A 12,294-nucleotide genomic window follows, 5' to 3' on the forward strand; every position below is an offset into this window, starting at 1 on the left:
AACTTAACAGTCACCATTCACTGAATTAGGTATTGCTCTACCAAAAGTGTTTAGCTGTCACCTCAAGGTATACTGAATGAAAACAAGCCTAATGAGTAAGAAGAAAAAATAACTGTACCTACCCTCAGGGATGTCACAAACATTTCTCCTCCGTCTGAGTAGATACCAGAAAAACAGAAGGACATAGGCTAAAGTGGCAATGTTGGCAGAAGACCAGGTCAAAGCATTTCCAAGCAGGTGGATCTGAGCCTATAAATACACAGGGCATTACTTTGGCCATTTGGCCTTACTTTGGCCATTTGGCCTCACGTACAAGGTAGGAAAAAATGATTAAATAAAAAACATTTATTTTTTAGTGCAGTCTGAAAACAATTCCAGTTAGGTGTACAAAGGTACTCAAATGTTCTCCTTTAACAAAACGGTAAACTGAGAAGTAAGCTGTGTATTCCCCCCCCATGTTATATTTTCCTAATAAATATTAAATTATTTCTACATGCAATGCACCTGTATTGAGTACTTAAGGTAGAGACAAAAATGGGGAAAAAAAAAATGAAACCAAAACTAGCCCCTGTTCCTTAAGGAATTTCTATAAGAACACCACACAGTCGACCCTTAAATAAGTATTTTCTGACAAACTTATTCACAGGACAATTTGAATGAAGCTCAGAGAAAGCACAGCTACAAACCCTAGCCTTTGTTCTTAGCACTGTGTGTATCATTTTCTTATTTCAGGTCCAACTTTTACCATAAGTAAATCTCTGCCTAACTTCTGTGAGTAGGAAAAAAGAAAAAAGCAGCCAGTTGGTCTCCCTGCCTCACAACCCTCTCCATTCCAATCCATCCTATATCCAAACTTTCTTTTTTTAGGTTTGTTTTTTTGTTTCTGTTTTTTTTTTTGCAAGGCAATGGGGTTAAGTGGCTTGCCCAAGGCCACAGAGCTAGGTAATTATTAAGTGTCTGAGACCGGATTTGAACTCAGGTACTCCTGATTCCAGGGCCGGTGCTCTATCCACTGCACCACCAAGCCTCTATAGCCAACTTTCAAAGTGATCTTTCTTTACAAGGGTCTGAACATGCCACAGCTGTGTTAGAGAGGAAGCTGTGAAACATCACTGGTTTAGAACACTGGACCTGGAATCAGGAAGGCAGAGGTTCAATTATCTACTGACTGTGACCAAGGGCAAATCACTTACCTCTGTCTACCTCAGCTTCTTCAACTGTAAAATAGGGATGTGATAAGGAACAAATGAGAACAACTGTAACTGATAGTACCTAGTCATAGTAGGTGCTTAATAAATGCTTATTTCCTTCTTTCCAAGTCACTTTATCTTTCCAAAATTCAGGCTCATCAACTGTAAAATGGAGATGGCAAGAGCACTTGCCTCTGGGAGTGTGAGTATTAAGGAAGACAGTATTAATAGGGTTCTTTGCAAATCTTAAAGCACTATATATAAATACTGGCTATTATCCCAATCATTTCACATTCGTATTCAATAGACTGGTGGTTTCCTATTGCCTGTGAAAAAGGATCCATTTGGAGACCTTCTCTATATTCATCAGTATTAATCAGTTTGATATTTTGCATAAATCATAGAGGGATAATTAGATGAGACAGATTTTTATAGGTCTCAAACTTTAATTCCACGTTCACCTCTTGTTTACCACTTAGGAAGTTCACTTGTAAAGTCACATGAATGCTGAGCAAATAGCTCAAATTTCAGATCTGGTATAGGTGGGATGCCTTGATTCTTTGGAAAGTCCCCCAATTTGTTTTTAGTACCCCAATACTATTTGAACTGTCTCTTCCTGTTCAATGAGAAAGAAACCATTATGAACAATTAGTCAGTGGAAATACCTTTGTCCAATCCATGACCCCATGTTACTAGCCTTTTTTTATTTTTTTGGTTGATGCATCATTTTTGGCCCTCAAAATGGTCTATCAATGGTCTATTTTGTGTTTCATATAGTTCCTCCAGAGTGTTCTGGTATCAAACCCTATTAAAAAAAAAAGTCCTAGGGACCAGGGCATCTCAGATTATGAGGAAGGTCTAACAGTCCATGAACTCTTTAATAAAGTGCTACTGTCTTGAACTCTGCCTCAGAGGTTTTTCTTGAAGATTGGACAATTTTGGAACTCACAGATTTTAGGATAAAAATATCAAATCTTGCTTTTAACCCTCTCATAAGTTAGTTTCCTCTTACCTTTTGAGTCTTATACCTGCAATCCAGTCACTGGCCTCCTAGCTGTTCCTCAAACAAGACACTCCATCTCCTGATGCCTGCCTACTTTCTCTGGTCACCCTCCACCAATCTTCTATACCTAGAATGCGCCTTTCTTCCTCATCAATGTCTTCTGACTTCCCTAGCTTCCTTTAGGTCTCAGCTAGTCCTACCTAAGAGAAGCCTTTCCTATTCCTCCTTAATCCTAATGAAAAAAAGACCCATATGAACAAAAATATTCATAGTAGCTCTTTTTGTGGTGACAAAGAAGTGGAAATTATGGGGATGTCCATCAATTGGGGAATGACTGAACAAACTGTGGTATATATATGTAATGGGAGTACATTCTGTAAGAAAAGATGAGGGGGCGGCTAGGTGGCGCAGTGGATAGAGCACCAGCCCTGGAGTCAGGAGTACCTGAGTTCAAATCCAGCCTCAGACACTTAATAATTGCCTAGCTGTGTGGTACTGGGCAGGCCACTTAACTCCATTGCCTTGCAAAAACTTAAAAAAAATGAGCAAGCATATTTCAGAAAATCCTGGACTTACATGAACTGATGCTGAGTGAAGTGAGTTCCTATTAACAGAAATACTGTGTAATGATCAATCTTGATAGACTTAGCTCTTCTCAGCAATACGGTGTAAAGCAATACTTGTGAAGGAAAATACCATTTACATTCAGAGAAAGAACTAGAGTTAATGCAAATCAAAGCCTTTAGTTTCCAAAATTTGTTTTATCTTTATCATGGTTTTTACCCTTCTGTTCTGATTCTTCTTTCACAACATGACTAATGTGGAAATATGTTTAACATGATGTGCATATATTGCTTCTTTTCTTGGGGAAGGGGGAGGGAAGGGAAGGAGAAAATTTTACAAAAATCCAAGTGCCTTCTTGAGAGATTATCTCTGGTTTATCCTATATCTATCTTGTTCGTACAGTTGTTTGTTTTCTAACCTTTCTTTGTATTCCCACAGTAAGAAAAAGTGCTTGATTATTAATTGGCTTACTTTACTGACTGAAAAATAATTGCTTGCTAAGTGGAAAACTATTATCATTATAGCCACAGCATCTAGCTTTCCTTTAATACAAAAGCTCTGAAGAACTCTTCCAAAGCACCAATTGTTAAAATGATTTCATATAGTTAAAAATGAGAGACTTCAATGGGTGGAACTAATTAGGTACAAATAAAACAAACAAAAGAAAACAGACTCATGAGCACAAGTTTGAGAAATCCAAAAAACCCAGCTCATGTGGGTTTGATAAAAACTAATGAGAAAACTGAACAGCAGTCTGGCAGAAATTAGATTTAGATTAACATCTCACACCATAGCTTCAAATGGTTACCTTTCCAAGATATAAAAGGCCATTTTATAAACAAGTTAGAGAAACAAGGAAGAAAATTACCTTTCAAATTTGTGGATAATGGACCATTCTGATTGGATTAAAAAGTTTTTGCACAAAAATAATTAGAAAAAATTAGAAGGAAATGGGTAACTGGGAGAAAATCTTTGCAGTAAATTTGTCTGAGAAAGGTACTATATCCAATCTATAGAAAGAATGATTCAAATTTATATGATTAAGAATCCCTTTCCAAATAATAAATGACCAAAGGATATAAACATGAAATTTTCAAGGCAGAAAACCCCAATAACCACATCAAAAAATGCTCTGAGTCAATAATAAGTCTGGAAATGCACATTAAAGCAACCTTGAGATTCCACCTCCCAACTCTAGGACTGACAAGTGATAACAAAAATAGAAAATGACAAAAACCAGAGAGAGCTCTAAGAAAAGAGATCCACTTATGTCCTGACTTATTCATCCTGGAACAGTGCTGACAGTCACTAGAATGTACCACCCTCTGACCCAGGTACACTATGATGAGGGCCTACATCCGGAAGAAATAAAAGAGGAAAAAGACCGGTATTTTTAAAAATACTTATTTTTGTATTTAACTCTTTGTGTTAACTACAAAAAATAGAAACTAAGGGAGTGGCTAAATAAACAGCGCTGTATGAATATAAGGAAATATAATTGTATCAGAAGAAATAATGAAATGGACAATTTTGGAGGAATCCGGGAATCTCTCTATGAAGTGATGCAGAATAAATTAAGAACTAGAAGAACAGTCCATAAAATAATAACAACATTATAAAGAAAAACTACTTGAAAAAACAAACAAACAAATAAATAATTTGGAAACCTCTGGTGTTCTGGGCAATGCAATGATAAATCAAGAATTCCAAAGAATGAAGATGAGACACAGCACCAAGCACATCCTAATAAGATATTCAGAAAGAGACATACATTTTCAGATATAACCAATGTGGGAATTTTAAAAGACAGCTATGTACTAAGAGCTTTATTTTGGGAGTTTTTTGTTTGTTTTATTGTTAAATATGCTCAGTGGTAGTGGAAGGGACATATTAATTTTTTAAAAAGAGAAAAAAATGAGTTTTAAGAATAAAAAGGCATCGATAAAATTGTTAAAATAAAAAAATAGCTTCATTCCCTAATATTTGGTGAGAGTGCTCATTCTTCATTACCCAAATGTATATGTTAAAGAGGGTAACATCTACTTTAAAGAAATATAAGTTCTGAACAAAATACTCAATCACAATGGAGTTCTAAGAGGAAGTAGAAGCACTAAATTAATTATTCATGTGCTTAGCTAGAAGTCTGCATCCAATGTCCCGTCCATTCTCCCACTTACACTGGTCGTGGGATGGAGCCAATATGCAATATTTGTCTCCAGGGTGAGCCATTCCAGGGGTGAGGAGCTGTACTTGTGCTCGGTTTCTTCACTCCTCAATGTCAGCATCTTCCACTAGAATAAAGCAGGTTTGCTAGTTCCTTTCTTCAAAATTACAATGTAATTAATCAATGATTAAGAAATTGTCCAAAGATTTCCCAGCTCTTTTTTTTTTTTAGTTTTTGCAAGGCAAATGGGGTTAAGTGGCTTGCCCAAGGCCACACAGCTAGGTTATTATTAAGTGTCTGAGACCGGATTTGAACCCAGGTAACTCCTGACTCCAAGGCCGGTGCTCTATCCACTGCGCCACCTAGCTGCCCCCCAGCTCATTTTTACATTAGTCATATCTTTCTTTCTTTTTTCATTTTAAAGATTTTATTTATTTTGAGTTTTACAATTTTCCCCCTAATCTTACCTCCTTCCCCCCCATACCCCACAGAAGGCAATTTGCCAGTCTTTACTTTATTTCAATGGTAATATCATTGGTAATATCTTTCAAAGGTTTACTGGGTACGTTTCTGCTGTTCACATGAGATGGAAGTTCATTCTAGATCAGAGGTATTCAAACTCATCATGGCCCTCAAAACTCTTGAGTGGGATCAAAACAAATTAAAGTGTAAATGAGAAATGTGCATCAAAATAAAAATACAACAGAGATAATGTTTGGCTTTCTGAGTCAATATTCATCAGCAGGGATCTATTTCTAAATTACACAAATAGGGACAGGCAACATGAAACATTAGGAAAAGTAAGATGCATCAAGGGAATCTAGACATCTGAGTCTCAGGTACAGCTACATCATGAACAAGCTTTGTAAGTCACTTATCTGTGAACCTGAGTTTCTTCTCATCTATAAAATGAGAAGACTGAATAAAATGTTTATGTCTGATAGGACCACTTCTCCCTAACATTCTATAATTTTGGAATTTTAACAAAAGGTTTCCATTTCATTAGCTGAAAAAGGAACTCAAGGGGCGGCTAGGTGGTGCAGTGGATAGAGCACCGGCCCTGGAATCAGGAGTACCCGAGTTCAAATCCAGCCTCAGAAACTTAATAATTACCTAGCTGTGTGGCCTTGGGCAAAGTGTACTAATTATGGCATGGTTCTAATAAATCTCCCTTCTTTTTTTTTAAATGTAATTTTATTTTTTCCAACCATAAACACAGGTAGTTTTCAACATTCATCTTTTTGGAAGCTTTTAAGTTTCATATTCTTCTATTTTCCTCCTATCCCTGACCTCTCCCCAAGACAGTGAGTAATCTGGTATAGATTATACAAGTACAAATCATGTATAACATATAAATCTCCCTTAACTATATCACAAATTTTACCTTTAGAAGCTCAAATCATGTATGCAGCAGAATTTAATTGATATATCAACAATGGTTCTGCTTTCTACTTATAACTAAATGGAAAGGGGGAACACAAGGAACTTCTAGGTCTTAAGTTCAGAGTTTACAAGACAATAAATTATTTAAACAAGACATACAATGTTTAATTATAAAAGAGTGCTAGGATTAGCAAGCAAACTGTTTCCCAAACACACCCCAACCCGTTCACCTGTAGTTCTGTGAATCTGGCCATAAAACTGAGGTTTTTGCTGATGTCAATTTGAGTGGGGGAATGTAACTCCAGCTCTCTCTCCTTCTGCTCCTGACCTAAAGAGTTTCAAAATGGACCAAGGTCAGTCCTCTATGAAAAGTAGCTATTAAACTCCTTTTTTGTTTTTACAAGTCCACCTCCCTTAGCTTCCAAATGACTAGTAAGCCAGACATAATCAAAGTTATATACTTAAGGCAAATTCTCCTCCAGCAAATTAATAGTTGGAAAAACCATGAATTTATATTTCACTCATGCTTAAAATTCATCTTGCACTGAAAGACATCAATTGCCTTCCAATGGTAATTTAAAAGATCTTTAGTTATATTTATAGCTCTAGTTCCCTTTTGTTGGACACAAATGTTCTGAAACTTAAGTAGAAATAATGGAAAAAAGATTTACATGGTGAGAGCAAAGAAAAGACAATCTGATATTCATTTTTTTGGGGTACAAAATCCTGTATGGATGAAAATGTATTTCCCAAATCAGGTGAGCTAAACTAAGGTTTTCATCATAAAAATACATCAGTCATAAAATTTAGAACTCATTCAGAACTTACTTTTCCCATATCGGTGTTCCTCCACATTCCATACCATGCTCTGGTGATAGCCTTTGGACAGTTTTTCACCAATAATCTCCAGCTGCCGATAACCCCAGTCAGGTAATGATGCCCCACTCAGCTGAAGTAGGGGAGGAAGGGGGGTGTAAAAGGGAAAATGAAAATAAATGTATTAGAAAAGAAAATTTTCTCAAATCTGCCAAAATTGGGATAAAGTGGTAGAGTTACCACTGATTCATTCTGTTTCAATAGTGAGCATCCTGTTTTTTCCTATGATGTCTTCATTTTGGAATTAATTAAATTTGGACTAATGCTATTAGTTCAGATAAATCACAGCAATGAAAAGAGTAAATTGGCACAGATGACAAAAGATGGAAAGAGAAGATGTTGGAGGAGCAGTGGAAAAATAGACATATTAATACACCTGTGGATTAAACTGTGAAATGGTCTCAATATTGTGGAAAACAACATGGAATTATGCTAAAAATTAACTAAAATGTTCACATTCTTTGACCTATCCCACTAATAAACATATATCCTAAGGAAATAAAATCCAGAAAGAAAGGTCCTGTGAACCCCCAGCTTATGCATATAAGTTCTTTTTTATGATAGCAAAACAACTGAAAATACAGTATGACTGGGAAATATCTTAGGAAGTTGTGCTTTATGAATTCATAGAATATTACCCAACTGTAAGAAATGATGCATAAGAAGAATTCAGAGAAGCAGAGACTTAAATGAACTGATATAGGGTCAAATAGGCAAAACCAGACAAGTATACCTATGACACAAATAGAAAGAGCAGAAACTGAACCCTACATAAATAAAATGATCATGCTTGGTCCTGAAGAACAAGAAAAGGTATTTCTTCCTTTCTTTACAGAGATATTAAGAAGTAAGGGTATGTAATGGATTCAGCTGATATGCTGGTTAGGTATCATGGAAATACATTTTTTCTCTTTCTTTTAAAATCTCTCTCTCTCTCTCTCTCTCTCTCTCTCTATATATATATATATATATATATATATATGTTATATAGGGGAAGAGAAAGGGATATATTCAGAAATAAAAGGTAATATAAAAAACAAAATAGATTGATAAAAAGGATCCTTTAAAAAAAACCAAAACCACTTTCAATTTCACAGGAGGAAAAAAAGGAATATTGGCAAAGTCTTCCCTTGTAACTGCTCTCTGCTCTTTTGGTCTTTCTGAAGCCAGTTCAGATTGAAAAATTAAGCAAGAAGAAACTGAGTACCTACAGTTTAGGAAAACACAAAAGTCCTTCAATCATGAGATCCTTACCTTCAGTACTGCTGAAGTGTTCACGTGTACAAACCGGACTTCTGACAATATGGTCTTCCAGATATCTGAATCTGACTCACGGTTTACAATATCCTAGGAAAAAAAATCAGCTCTTGTTGTATTACCTTTGTTCTCATCTCCAGCAGTTGAATGACTGTCATACAAAGAAGGTTCAAAAGCCATATATGAGAGAAGCAACATGACAGGTTAGAGACAGCCAAACTCAGAATCAGGTAGACTGAGGGGGTTCAGGGCCTTTTGCCCTGTACTGGTTGTGTGGCTGAACAAGTTCCTGAACCTCTCAGTATCCTTGACAACTCTCTCAGACTATAACTTTCAAAATAGGTGCTGTTCTGCATTATTAGAGGAAGTTTCCTCATCAGGAGTTTCATGTATCAATTAAATCATAGGTTCATTTAAAAAAAAAAAGCTAGGGGTGGCTAGGTGGTGTAGTGGATAAAGCACTGGCCTGGCCTTAAAGTCAGGAGTACCTGGGTTCAAATCTGACCTCAGACACTTAATAATTACCTAGCTGTGTGGCCTTGGGCAAGCCACTTAACCCCATTTGCCTTGCAAAAACCTAAAAAAAAAAAAAAAAAAAAAAAGGCTAAATGCTGATAATCATAAGCTCTTTCAACCAGCACTCAATTAATAGTTCTTTTTACTACTAGTATCTCCTCTTACACAAATGACAATGCAAATCACTTAGAAGTGGTGAGTCTCCATGGCTGGACACAGAAGCCCAAAGCTCACCTTTGGAAACGAGGAAAGCACAGGAGAGCCAATTTTAAAGGGCTTTTTCTATTTTACATTTCTTTAGTATCTTTTCCAGCTCAGGTTCAAGGTGCTGAGTTATTTCTTAAAACATGTTTAAGTGTAGAAGAGGGAGTATCAAAAATGCAAGTCAAATGCTATCAAAATTTATAAACCAGAACTAACAGTAGCACCTGCCTGGCACAAAACTTCCTGAAGCTGGATTTGACTTCAATTATTTAAGAAGATGAACTTTTGGTAAGAGAAAAAATGTTCTGTTCCTTTATCTTACAAAATAAACCTACTTCACAAAATGAACTTATGGGTTTTAAATAAATGAATACAACTTCTAGTTAGAACCATAAATCGGAATGCTTCTTTCTAATAGCTCATATTTTGTATATCACTTTAAGAATGATAAAATACTTTCCTCAAAACAATCCAATGATAAAGCTAAGGCAAGTATTATTATCCCCACTCAGGCAAGATTTGAAACCAAACCTTTGGGTTCTAAGTCCAGTGCATTTTCTACTATATTAAGCTAATAGGTCAAGAACACCATTCAATTTAATTTAAAAAGCATTTACTGAGGATTCACTGTCTGTTCGGCACTGTATGAATCACTAAGGATATAGAAACAAAATTGAAACAGTCGCTTCCTTTGAAGGAGGGACAGGGGGGAGAGAGGGGAGAGGGGACAAAATGTACATAGATAAAAATACACAAAACAAATACAATTTGTAATTTGGAGGAGCAGGGGAGATCTAGGGAAAGTAAGCCTGCAGAAGATGGCATGAGGGGAGCTGTGAAGTAAGTCCAAGAGTTCCAGAAGATGAGAGAAAGGATGAAGAGTATTCCAGGCATGAGGGACTGCTTATCCAAAGACCCATACACAGGAATGTTGTTTCCTGGGGAAGCATATAAAGCATGGGAGGGAGTAATGGGAAATTTAGAAAATAGAATGAACTCAGACTAGGAAGGGCATGAAATGCCAAACTTAATAGAATGCATTTTATCTGAGAATAAGGAAGCATTGGATTTTGGAGCTACTATTACCTTTAATAGCAATTTTATTAACTTATTAAGAAAATACTGTTATTCAACATGATATTCAATATCTGATGTAGTAAAATGAGCTTTAGGTGAATCAGAATTCTCCCTGATTCACTTAGTGGTTTGGCACAAGTCATTTGACTGGATCTGGGTTCCAGGTTCTTCATATACAAAATGAAATGATTGAATTAGGTGCTATCTAGAATTAGGTGCAATCTATTTCAACTCACCACTCTCCAAAGGTTCTGTGCTGGCATAGAAATATTATAGTCGATGTAACAGGAAATTTCCTGAGAGTGTGGACTCAGAGGTGCAGCAACATCGTGTCTAAATCAATGAAGACAACAAAGAAAAATTTCTCAGTACTGCTTTAGATGGTCCTTTGCTCATTTTAAGATAACTCTAGGGAACATTTAAGAGGTAAAAAAAAAAAGTCTGATCTTCAATGACAAAGAATTAGCCTTAGGGAAAGGTGAAGAAGTTATTCAAAATTTTTACTGATGGCTCAAGATACCCACAGATGGCATGCTTATCTAATTTTCAGTGACATAAAACCAACAAAGAAAGGATCCTAAAAATAATCAACAGGTTAGAACATTAGTTCAAAATGAGAAAGATGAAATTTAATAGTTATGAATGTAAAGTCTTATATTTGAATTAAAAATTTTCTTCATGTATATAAGATAAGGTGGACTTGAGTAGAGAACAATTCATTAAACATTAGTGAGAGGGTGTAGGTGATAGAAGAGAGGGAAGACAGTGGTAGAGGGTAGTTAGATACAACTCACTTTTGAGGAAGGAAAAGGTGAAAGGGGATATTACAATAAATGAAGTAGGAAGGAAACAGGACAGAAGGAAATATAGCTATCAATAGCAACTGGAGGAAAAATATTGAAGCAATTTCTCTGATGGATTTATGATAATGAATGCTATCCACCCAAACCCAAAAATTTGATGGTGTCTAAATACAAATTGAAGCATACTCTTCCCCACCCCACCCCAACTTTATTCTTGGCATTTTTCTTTCTCTCTGTGTGTGGGGGGGATTATGTTTACTTTTACAGTATGACTATTGTAGTAATGTGTTTCAAGGCTATACATTTTTTAATTTAAACCAAGTAATTGGCTTCCTCAATGGGGGGAGTGGGGTGGGAAGAATGGAGAGAATTTGGAACTCAAGGTTTTAGATGTAGCTGGAATAAAAAAAAAGTAAAAATTTTTTTTAATTATCTATGAATTGTCTGGATTATAAGTTAATTCCATTTGAGTCTATAACATGACATGATGGCTAAAAAAGCAAATACAATCGTAATCTGCATTGACAGAAGGAGAACAATGTCCAGTATATGGTCTCTGTTTTATGTCAGACCATGTTTAATTGTAGCAATCACACTTTAAAAAAAGAGGAGGTTAAAATAGATTAGTCATGGGACAAAAATGAAGGATAACTGATGGACAGCTATTGTATCCTCAGGATGCCAAGAAAACTTTTCTTTTTTGCAAGGCAATGGGGTTAAATGGTTTGCCCAAGTCCACACAGCTAGGTAATTATTAAGTGTCTGAGGTAAGATTTGAACTCAGGTACTCCTGATTCCAGGGCCGGTGCTCTATCCACTGTGCCACCTCTATCCCTATGCCAAGAAAACTTAAGAAGCGTCTCATGTTCCTTGAGTGATCCCATGTTGTGAACACATGGATGGGGAGGAATAAGAGCTACACAGGACAAATAGGTGGAAACCTTCTGATTACTCGTGATGATATTTCTGAAGGCAGAAACAAAACTAAAACCACCTCTGTCCTCAATAATCTCTACAAATCTCACCATGAAATAGTATTAGACTAAATACAAGTCCCTTAGTTTGCTGACAGATGCTGGCTCAACAGTATCACTGAGTTGTGATACTCACCAACATAGGCACCCTTCCTCACTGGCACAGATCATAATGCACTGTTATCTCCTCTCTATTATTCTTCTGAATGTTATTATACAATCTTCCTCTGGAGGACCAACTTAAAGACCTTACCTACTCTGGTGGCCTTTTAGCATTTTATTT

The 12,294-nt window shown here is 36.2% G+C and overlaps 1 protein-coding gene across 8 annotated transcripts in view; it reads right to left on the reverse strand.

Moving 5' to 3' along the window:
• POMT1 (protein O-mannosyltransferase 1) overlaps positions 1-12,294 on the reverse strand; it is a 59,516-nt gene that overhangs the window by 5,571 nt on the left and 41,651 nt on the right. For 7 of the 8 annotated variants that reach the window (XM_074210881.1, XM_074210885.1, XM_074210886.1 and 4 more), the window contains 6 exons: positions 10,471-10,567; positions 8,435-8,527; positions 7,133-7,253; positions 6,535-6,632; positions 4,935-5,048; positions 123-249 (listed from right to left, as the gene is read on the reverse strand). In XM_074210881.1, the coding sequence (XP_074066982.1) occupies positions 123-249; positions 4,935-5,048; positions 6,535-6,632; positions 7,133-7,253; positions 8,435-8,527; positions 10,471-10,567 (650 nt within the window). The remainder of the gene's footprint in view (positions 1-122; positions 250-4,934; positions 5,049-6,534; positions 6,633-7,132; positions 7,254-8,434; positions 8,528-10,470; positions 10,568-12,294) is intronic. The other variant, XM_074210888.1, reaches the window with a different exon arrangement.

The sequence above is a fragment of the Macrotis lagotis genome, chromosome 1, assembly GCF_037893015.1.
Source record: "Macrotis lagotis isolate mMagLag1 chromosome 1, bilby.v1.9.chrom.fasta, whole genome shotgun sequence".
NCBI lineage: Eukaryota > Metazoa > Chordata > Mammalia > Peramelemorphia > Peramelidae > Macrotis > Macrotis lagotis.